This window comes from Parambassis ranga, unplaced genomic scaffold (genome assembly GCF_900634625.1).
Source record: "Parambassis ranga unplaced genomic scaffold, fParRan2.1 scaffold_24_arrow_ctg1, whole genome shotgun sequence".
NCBI classification, from domain to species: domain Eukaryota; kingdom Metazoa; phylum Chordata; class Actinopteri; family Ambassidae; genus Parambassis; species Parambassis ranga.
The window spans coordinates 3,186,173-3,197,502 of NW_021144797.1; the positions used below are offsets into that span (position 1 = coordinate 3,186,173).

Sequence of the window (11,330 nt, forward strand, 5' to 3'; positions counted from 1 at the left end):
AATTACACACTTCTCAATACATTCAGTATACCTGTCTTCCTTTGATCTTCTGTAAAACTTACTTAACACATAAGTACTCATAAAACACATTACAGTAATATGCATACAGAAATGAAAACTTCATGTTAGGGACACACTTCTAGATATGTGGACCCACACCACATAACAACATCATGCAAAATAAAATCTTTCACCTAACATGAGGAACCTCAGAGCAGGCCCGGCCCAAGGCATAAGCGAACTATGCGGTGGCTTAGGGCCCCCGGTCGCTTATAGAGCCCCAAAGAGCGCCTGTAATCTGGGTAAAAAAAATCAGTAATCTCTCTCTGCTGTATTTCTCATGCAAAATTGCTCTTGCTATATTACATATAGTTAGTCGCCTCAGCAACAGGTATAACAGGTGTCATAGGGCCGATAAAAACTTAACATTTAGCACAGCTATGCTACTCTAGGCCTACGCTGTCGGGGGGCACAAACATGATCCACGGAGCAGTTTCCTTCTCACCCTTTGATCTCTCCTCTACTCTCATTAGTCTGGCTCATACTGGTAATATCATCTCATAATCTGTGTTTACTGTCTTCCTAATAGTTTTGTGCCTCGCTCTCGCTCTCCCTCTCTCTCTCTTTGCAGGTCTCCAGACCTGCATGCTGACCTGCAGTCCGGCCCCTGAACTCTCCTGTGCTCATTGACTTCATTAGCCCCTGCTGCTCATCTTTGTTTTGATTACTATCAAATTACTATTACTACTTATGGACTGACAATATATAGTGTCGGGTGAAAGATTTTATTCTGTATGGTATCATGTAGTGTGGGTCCACATATCTAGAAGTGTGTCCCTAACATGAAGTTTTCATTCTTGTGTTTATTACTCTATACATACTAATATAATGTGTTTTTATGAGTGTTTATGTGTAGTAAGTTTGTAAAGGTTGCCTCATAATCACCTTTTTACATGGCTGTTTTAGAAATGAGAGAACAGAAGTTATTATTTTTCATCGCATATAAATGTCATGTATGTATATTTGTCACCTGCCAATCTACGCTGCGGAGGTGTGGGATCCCTGTGCGGAACTTTTAAATGTCTCTACGGAGGACACACGGGAGGGCACAGGAGACACACGGAAGAAAAAGGTGGAAGAGTGTTTTTTTTCCTGTAAGACGCCGGCATGTGGAGCAGCGTTTGGGCCTTTTCCCTGGCTGGATTTACTGCGGTTTGAGTGGTATCTACGGACATTGTGGATTTATAAAAGACAGTGGATTACCCCAGAACTAAAAAGGATTTTACCCGAAAAACTGGAATTTGGTGAGATCGCCTGAGATCACCTGTGCTCTGCCTGCAATGCAGCGTGAACTCTAAACAATCGATCTCTGGCTCCTCTGTGTTTTTGTAAATATTATTGGGATTTTGGTGTGGTGTGTGTGGCCTAGCCTGGCAGTTTTTATTAACAGATAAATCAGCAGGAGCAAAATAAGACCCGCCTGTGAGAATAGTGCGTTGTGGCGTTCTCCTGATTTTAAAAAACAGGTGAATTGTTACAAGTTTTATAGAAGATCAAAATAAGCCAGGTACACTGAATGTATTGAGAAGTGTGGAATTCCCTTCTTCTCATAGACTTTGTACTGTAGTCCCTCTGTCAGTTGTTTTTCTGCTCTTTGGAAACAGCTCTGGTTGATATCAAGCTAAGGTTGTAACTCGAGATCTTGACAGAAAGAATGTGTTCATCTCCTAGACCCCATGTTACGACGCTAAAATGGGTGCCCCTCCCGTGAGTTTGTTTTCCTGGTCACCTCCAGATCTGACCCACAGCTTATGAGATTTCAGGACTTGAAGTGAACTTACATGGGGGAAGAGGTGTAAGCTTTTATGGCGCGTCATAAAGTCACGCTCTTATGGGAACGTGATCATTCCTGTGGGGGAAATTATGTTCAACTTATTATCAACAGAGTGGGACCCCCTGCTATTTCCTTCCTGTTTTTCTTCTGACTCTCAGGTTTAACCATTACCAAATAAGGTAAAGTAAATAGCAGCTGAGTTGACCCCATTGGTGCAGAATTAGGGGAGGACATGTCATTTTATGGTTCTCAAGATAGGATGAAAAGTCTTTGTAAAAGAGGATGTTGTTCTCCTGCCTTAAGCTGGATCCATACTCCGCGAGACAAAGACATTTTCCCCCCTGCAGACGTTACGCCCACAAAATGACGTCATTTTTTGTCTCTGACCGCCCGCTGATCCGCACTCCTGTGCACAGGGTCCGGGCCGAACTTTGTCTTTCAAGGCTGTGCGGCAACCATGCTGTGATTGGTCGGAATTTATTGTGGGCGTGATGAAAGTGGAGAAGCGCAAGAGCCTCTCCAGGTATATAGGTAGGTGTATAAACAGCACTGATTCAACAGATTTAGATAAGACCATACCGGTTTTGCATGATGAGCAATAAAAGAAAGAAAGAAAGGCAAGTAAGGGTGATTTGTCACCAATAACTCCAGACAGCCATTCACACATACCAGATGGTGACTGTTATTACCATTCTATATACTCCTACATACCCAGGCATAATAGGCTCGTTAACAGTATATCTTTGCTATTGTTACTTTTAACCCTCATGCATTGTTCGCAAACACTACCCTAATGTGTTGTTCGGGGACAAAAACGTCCCCTAACTTTAACGGTTTTAAAAATATATTAGATAAATATTTTTTTGAAATTTTTTTGCATAGACCTTTTAATTAACTTCAGTTCTAATCAACAGTAGTGAAAAAATCATTTTCCCCCAGGATTTTAACCCTTTAATCACCAATTTTATAAGGGGTGGTGCTGAAAATTGAAAAAAAAAAACACAAAATGGCTCATTTTTAATAGAAAAGGTGAATGTGGACTGGATTCTTTTGAACCTTTATTACAGTCTTGGTCATGTCAAACATCAGTAAAAAAATTGACTTGATTGCATTATTAGTTTTTGCATAGCACTGGATTTTCTTTTTTTCTCCCTAATGTGTTGTTCGGGGACAAAAACGTCCCCTAACTTTAACGGTTTTAAAAATATATTAGATAAATATATTTTTGAATTTTTTTTGCATAGACCTTTTCATTAACTTCAGTTCTAATCAACAGTAGTGAAAAAATCATTTTCCCCCAGGATTTTAACCCTTTAATCACCAATTTTATAAGGGGTGGTGCTGAAAATTGAAAAAAAAACACACAAAATGGCTCATTTTTAATAGAAAAGGTGAATGTGGACTGGATTCTTTTGAACCTTTATTACAGTCTTGGTCATGTCAAACATCAGTAAAAAAAATGACTTGATTGCATTATTAGTTTTTGCACAGCACTGGATTTTCTTTTTTTCTCCCTAATGTGTTGTTCGGGGACAAAAACGTCCCCTAACTTTAACGGTTTTAAAAATATATTAGATAAATATTTTTTTGAAATTTTTTTGCATAGACCTTTTAATTAACTTCAGTTCTAATCAACAGTAGTGAAAAAATCATTTTCCCCCAGGATTTTAACCCTTTAATCACCAATTTTATGAGGGGTGGTGCTGAAAATTGAAAAAAAAACACACAAAATGGCTCATTTTTAATAGAAAAGGTGAATGTGGACTGGATTCTTTTGAACCTTTATTACAGTCTTGGTCATGTCAAACATCAGTAAAAAAATTGACTTTATTGCATTATTAGTTTTTGCACAGCACTGGATTTTCTTTTTTTCTCCCATTTTGTCCCATAGACTTACATTATAAACACACTTTTTTTGACTGCACAGCCATGGCACTACATAATCATGCATTCTTGATTGTTGGTGGTTTACCCTGTTGGTAGGAGGTAAAATTTGTGATTTTTACAGTTAACAACTTAATTACCATATTAACCCTTTACCTGCAGGCCTGTGCTCATGTAGTGTAGTTTCTGGCTTGTATATGGAGTTATAGGGAGTATTTTAGCACATAATTGTGTGTCTACACACTGTGTGTGTATGTTAGAGAGGAAGAGAGCCATTTGCACACTGATCTTGTTGTCTGTGAGTACACACAACCACAGAGTCTTCATAGTAAACAAAAACAAAGAAAGTGTTGCTATGCACGTGTGGCCCTTTGATGTCTACAGGTGCAGACTAAACAAAACAAAAAGGCAAGTGGTCTTACATGTGACCTTGTGGTCATTTGATGGTGAGAAGAGCAGAAAGCAACATGAAGAGAGGATTCACTTGTGCACAATCTCTGGAAATGATTGTGCAGCCTGGCTCTATGAAGGGCCAGGCTGTGAAGCTGTGAAGGCTGCACAAGTAGATCCGTCACTTGTTCACAAGCGAATCCTTCATTCGTTCACAAGTGAATCCTTCACTCATGCACAGGTGAATCCTCTCTTCATGCTGCTTGCTGCTCTTGTCACCATTAAATGACCAGGAGGATGCATGCAAGTCCACTAGTGTTTTTGTTTTGTTTAGTCTGAACCTCTCAGCATCAAAGGGCCCGGCACTTACTTTTAGGGCTGCAACAAATTTACTTTACTTTACTTTACTAAACTACTTTTAATACTAATTTTAGTAGGGGACTAAACTGTAGATTAGATTTGGTTAGTCAATGATTATTTATTATGTTATCAAGTTATCTATCTATGGTGTCTATTTAGTAACATGCACATGTACGTATGGTCGTGTGGAGCGCAACACACCATGGAAAAGGGGCACTTAGACCTCACTTAGACTAATTCAGTGATCTCAACTGAGACACTAACCTAAAAGTAAAGTCACTCTACTGGAGGACGTGTTTTCCGAAAGCTAAAAAAAAAAAAAAAAAACAGCTATTTTACCCATCCACAACTTCAGACGCCAGAACTCCTGGATGTTTTCATTTTACATGCTTATGCATTGCCGTTGTACGTCTGAATTAGGTACACTTCACTTACTTAGTAACTTTATTTTCCTGACTTTCCTTCCCTGACAGTGTGCAAATGGCTCTCTTCCTCTCTAACATACACACACAGTGTGTAGACACACAATTATGTGCTACAATACTCCCTATAACTCCATATACTTAAGCCAGAAACTACAGTACATGAGCACAGGCCTGCAGGTAAAGGGTTAATATGGTAATTAAGTTGTTAACTGTAAAAATCACAAATGTTACCTCCTACCAACAGGGTAAACCACCAACAATCAAGAATGCATGATTATTTAGTGCCATGGCTGTGCAGTCAAAAAAAGTGTGTTTATAATGTAAGTCTATGGGACAAAATGGGAGAAAAAAAGAAAATCCAGTGCTGTGCAAAAACTAATAATGCAATAAAGTCAATTTTTTTACTGATGTTTGACATGACCAAGACTGTAATAAAGGTTCAAAAGAATCCAGTCCACATTCACCTTTTCTATTAAAAATGAGCCATTTTGTGTGTTTTTTTTTTCAATTTTCAGCACCACCCCTTATAAAATTGGTGATTAAAGGGTTAAAATCCTGGGGGAAAATGATTTTTTCACTACTGTTGATTAGAACTGAAGTTAATGAAAAGGTCTATGCAAAAAAAATTCAAAAATATATTTATCTAATATATTTTTAAAACCGTTAAAGTTAGGGGACGTTTTTGTCCCCGAACAACACATTAGGGAGAAAAAAAGAAAATCCAGTGCTGTGCAAAAACTAATAATGCAATCAAGTCAATTTTTTTACTGATGTTTGACATGACCAAGACTGTAATAAAGGTTCAAAAGAATCCAGTCCACATTCACCTTTTCTATTAAAAATGAGCCATTTAGTGTTTTTTTTTTTCAATTTTCAGCACCACCCCTTATAAAATTGGTGATTAAAGGGTTAAAATCCTGGGGGAAAATGATTTTTTCACTACTGTTGATTAGAACTGAAGTTAATTAAAAGGTCTATGCAAAAAAATTTCAAAAAAATATTTATCTAATATATTTATAAAACCGTTAAAGTTAGGGGACGTTTTTGTCCCCGAACAACACATTAGGGGGTAAAATTTGCCCACAGTGTACCGTTGACCTATGAAAAATTTTAAAATCATATTAACAAAATTTATGTAAAATTAAGCTTATTGAGGAAAAATGATTCAATTTGTCCACATATTGACAAAGTTATGGCCAAAATAAACAGAAAAATTTCTCTCAGAGGACAAAAATGTCCCGAACAACGCATGAGGGTTAATGTTGCATCTTCACAGCTCATCACCGGACAGTTTGAAGTATCGCAGGCATATTGGAACACAGTAGATGTGCAAATGTGGTCATAAAGGCTAGCACAAACACTGAATCTTTGCTATTGTTACTTTTAATGTCGCATTTTCACAACTCATCGCCGGACATCTCACGCTGTTGCAGGCACCCTCTCTGTATAATGCCCTCTTGCCATGGCACAAGTCCTTGTGGTGTGTTAGAAAACTCAGTAAAGTCTTTCCTTATAGTTTAGTGGGCGGGCCGTATGAGGAGTTCTGCACACACGCTTCTCGCGGAGTATGGTACCTCAGTGCGGAAAAGACCTTTTTTTTGTATCTCTTACCACCCGTGGAGTGCGTTCTCCGCTCTTTGTCTCGCGGAGTATGGAACAGCCTTTAGTGCTGGGCAACCACAGAGATCTCTGTTCTTGTGACTCAGAATTTGCCTTTTTCATTGTTAGAATAAATAGTAATTTTGAGACCAGATATTGTCCATTTCTGCTTAATCAAAGAACCCGGGAAGATGAACATAAGGATCCAGAAGGTCATCCCTAACAGCATCCATCGAGTGCACTCTTTATAATGCAACAGACTCACCAACCAGCTCTGGAGACACCAAGGAATCACGGAGGCCGTCACATTCACGCTAGCAAAGACGTGCTCAATCAGCACCGTTAGCAACCCGGGGTTGGAGAAACTGGTGACTCTTTTGGACAAGCATTACACACGCCATCTCGTCACCAGTTCAGAGTTGCACTGCCTGCGACTTTTGATAAATGCTGTGACAAAGTTGCACAAGATGTTCATACAGCAGAATATTTGACTGCTACACGGACACAGAATTCACCCTGAAGACAAAGTGTCTTCAGACTTCTCTTTTTTCTAAAGACCACACGGGGCAAAACATTGACAAAGGCCTGATGCAAGTAGTGGCTGTGTGGGATTTAATGCAGGAGAACGTCTGTATTACCACAGATGATGCCTCAAACGTAAGACTGGTGGCTGGAGTCAATGGCTGGACACCGAGGTTTTATAAGAGGTTGCAGGGAGTCGGGGGTTTCTCCTACATTTAGTATTTTGAAAAGTTTTCTATTTAAAAAGGGGAAAGGTTATTGCATGCTGTTTTAATTAATCCAGCTTTTGTTACAAAGTGTGGTACTCTTTTTGGCCTCAAAAACAATAATATTTAAACATATTTAAGTTAAACATTAGTGTACTAATCATATATGTTTGTTTAAATTGCTCTGGGGTTCATTGTGGCATTGAGGAACTCTACCACAAAGTTTTAGATATTTATTTTTTTTTTGGTTTCTACATCTGCCTCTCTAGCTGCCAAATGTTCCATATGTTCACCAGGCAGTTGCCAATGCTGTCTATAAGCTCCTGCTGTTTGGTGCTGAGTAGGTAAGGGGGGGGGGGTTAGAGCCAAGTCTCTGAAAGCAGCCGCCTCCTGTGGTTCAACATAACACGGTGAAATCAGCAAGAGTAAATCAAAACTGTAAAGTCGTACACTGTTATTTTAAAAAATGTCTACCATAGCTGCTTGATGTGAGTGATCATTAGGTAAAAAATAAACTTAGCCTGTCAAACTTTAATCCGCACATAAATAGTAGTGTTTTAATGGTACACTCCTTTTACCAAGGAGAAAGTGCTTCATAATTCAAAGGTAATTGACACTAAGTGAGAGAGAGCTCATGGTCCCAAACAGTACCATACTGTATGGTGGATGGGACAGGTCTAGTAATCCAGATGTGTACAGCATAACTGTGAGCCTAAAACATACATGCAGACTGCATAAGAGTGGAATAGACAGATGATATATATTTACAGCCAGGTACTGTGACAGTATTGTTACATCACTTTATACATTTATTCATTCATTCATACATATTTATACGAGAATTACGGAAATCACGAATCACGAGGGATGGTGTAGGCGGCCATGTTAGGAAGACCAGAAAGTACACAGCAGCTCAGATCGCTGCGGCCGACGTCCATGTCGCAGGCCTGAGACCACTCATTCGTCTCACTGTCATAGTACTCAACCTTAGAGGTGGTGTTGAAGCCATTGAATCTCCCGACAACAAAGAGCCTGTCCTCAACTACTTCAATGCCAAAGTCGCGGCAGGGGGTCATCATGTAGGACACATTGCACCAGGTGTTGGTGTGAGGGTTGTAGACCTCAGCGGTCTGCAGACAGCCTGTTCCATCAGAGCCACCAACCTTTGGAGTCAAAGATTAGAAGAAGATGCATCGCTTATCAATTCAATTGTCACATAAAAGACTAGCTGCTTTAAACCGCTGATGTAAGCTGGTCACACATTTCTTTCATGCACTTACTGCATAAACATGGTTGTTGTATGCAATGACTCCTAGTCCACTGCGCCGGCTGCTCATGGGAGAGATCAGGGTCCACTGGTTGGTCTCTGGGTTGTAGCACTCTGCTGTTTGCAGGAACTCATTCCCATCAGATCCACCACATATGAAGATCTGAATACAAAAAGGGGGGGTGGGGGGGACAATAAGAAATTATCATTTTTGTTGGCTCAAACTGGCAGCAGTGTTTTGTAAACAGATCTTTCTGTTCTCTGGTATGTTCCATTGTGTTCCACCCACCTTGCCGGTGAGTTCTGTGCAGCTGGCGTCGCTCCTCTGCTCATTCATGGGTGCAATTTGAAGCCACTGGTTGGTTTCTGGCTGGTAGAACTCGGCACTGCTGAGATGTGTGTGCCCATCGTAACCTCCCATGGCGTAGATGCGCCCGTTCAGCACAGTCACGCTCACATAACCGCTGCGATAGTGCATTGGTGCCACCTCTTGCCATGTCTGTGTGCTCAGGTCAAACCTGCGCACACTATTGGTGGCTTTGAACACCTGGTCAATGCCACCAACACAGTAGACATACCCACCGAGGTAGGCTGCACCATGACAGGCGCGAGGAAGCTCAGAAAGGTTTGTTATGTTCATCCAGTGATTTGCACGGACGTCAAATGCTTCGATTACATTAGGTAGATCCCTGCTGCTGTTCCAGCCTCCAATGGCCAATAGGATGGCAGAAGGCAGACGAGGCCGACCGAGGATTCTGTCTTTGCATTCGATGACCTCAGAGACCATGGCCTGGCACCTCAAGTTGTCCGTCACCAGCTTATTGGACAGCACATGACTCTGTATGTACTCTGTAGGCATCATGCTCAGCCTGACCTACAACAATACAGAGAATAAAGAGGATATAACTTAACAGTCTGCGTCAGAATAAATAAAAATACACAAACAATCATGGTTCCTAATAAAGAACATCACAATAAATACAACAAGTAAAACAATAAAATAATGGTCAGTTATTTGAAATGCTAAGCAACCGGAACAAAGGAGGTCTTCATTCTCTTTGTTCTACATTGTGGCAGTCAGTCAGATGGACTGAGCCCTCTCTGAAGTCTTATCTTTAATATATTTTTTTCATTCCTCTCATTACTCTCCTCCCTTCATCTGTCATAGTCATAGTATCATTATCAGCTTATTGATTGTCTGAGTTGCATTAACCCGCACACAAAGCTTATGTAAATAGCCAGCATTACATGTGTATGTTCCTTATTAGTTTATGGACTTGTACTAATAATAATAAATGATTATAAATGCTTGTGCCAGCGCCTGGCTTTAACAGGAGGTTTAGTCATTTTTGTTTCGTTTTCTTATATTTTCATGTTTTTCCTCTTTCATAGGCAGGTTGTCACACCACAAATGCTTAGTAAGGTTTTGGAAAAGGTGATGATTTGCATAAATTCTCCTCCATTTTCAGAGTCACCCAGAAGACCAGCATGCACATGAGCACAATGCGTCACTGAGTCTGTGTTGCTTTCTATTTATCACTCAACAGAATAGATGGTATTGCAACTTCTGGCCTATAAAAGGGTAAAGGATGGCTATACTGGCCATCATCGTTGTGTGTCCTTGGGCAAGACACTTCACCCTAGCCTGTGGAGCACCTTGCTAGTCATTGTATGACACTGCAGCAGCCTTAAACCATTTCCCTCTGGGATTACTAAAGTATCTAAAATAAAAAATAAATAAATAACTGATAACCCTTCAGTCACCGTCTTGAAATAGATTAAACTATAAAGTGAAAATTATATAATGTATAATATAAAGTACCTTTGGCAAGAGAAGATCTGCGTATCCTTCTTGTTCCTGAGGTTCATGTGTGATCCACCGAATGATGGCCTCAAACACAGCTGCCTCCTGTCTCACATTGAGGTTGTCACTGCTGATGATGTCACTGACATCCTGGGCCGAGAGCTGCAGGAACTCTTCGCCAAAAACCACTTCCTCAAAGTGCCTGAGGACATGGTGGAAAGCCTTGAGGTGCAGTTCAGGGGTGTGGTGGGTTTTTGTGAACTGCCAGATGCCGATGCAGTTGTATGGGCAGAGCGTCTTTTCAAAAAAGTTGCAGCATATTTGCACCAGCTCCATTATATTGAGGTAATCAGCTGCCATGAAAAGCCTCCGTGCATTGGTCTCTGTCACATTAACAGAGCCGGTGTATGCAAACTCAATGATGAGCTCCATCATGTCTGAGGATAGGTCAGGAATAATGTAGACTTTCTTGTCAGGTTCAGACCAGCGTGTGAAGAGAGCTCTGAAAGACACAGAAAAAGGTCCACAACCACTTTTATGCATTTCAGTTTTTAAAACAGATACTAAAATTAGTCACTAAGTCACTGGTGGATTTATCAGAATCAGAATCAGAATCGTGTTTATTGCCATGTAAGTGAAGGGGGTTCACATTACTAGGAATTTGCCTTAGTGATTGGTGCATACAAAGAACATATAATAATTAACATGCAATAAGATAAAACTAAGATAAAATTAAGTAAATAAACTAAAGTATGGCTAAATTTACATGACAGACATGGCATAAGAGACATACAATGAACAGAACATAAAATACTTGGCGGATGTAATGGTAAACATAGACCCTTATATGAACGAATGGAACAGTGTAATAATGTAATAGTGTAATAGATACCACATGGATCGATGAGGTGGTACTCGTGTGCAAGTAGTGCAAGATGGTGAAAACAGTGCAAATAGTCGTCATTGTGCAGTGACTATACTAAAGTGACCTTCTGAAGTGACAGTGCAGAGCAGTGCATTAATTACAGTTTAACAGTCC

General features: G+C 40.1%; 1 protein-coding gene across 1 annotated transcript; it reads right to left on the reverse strand.

Moving 5' to 3' along the window:
• Positions 1 to 8,071: 8,071 nt before the first annotated feature.
• On the reverse strand, positions 8,072 to 10,741 carry LOC114430573 (kelch-like protein 10). The gene is made up of 4 exons (XM_028398648.1): positions 10,310 to 10,741; positions 8,777 to 9,361; positions 8,501 to 8,650; positions 8,072 to 8,383 (listed from the first exon to the last, which is right to left on the reverse strand). The coding sequence occupies exons 1-4, from the start codon at positions 10,724 to 10,726 to the stop codon at positions 8,072 to 8,074; spliced, it is 1,464 nt and encodes a 487-aa protein (XP_028254449.1). The 5' UTR covers positions 10,727 to 10,741.
• Between the last annotated feature and the right edge of the window lie 589 nt (positions 10,742 to 11,330).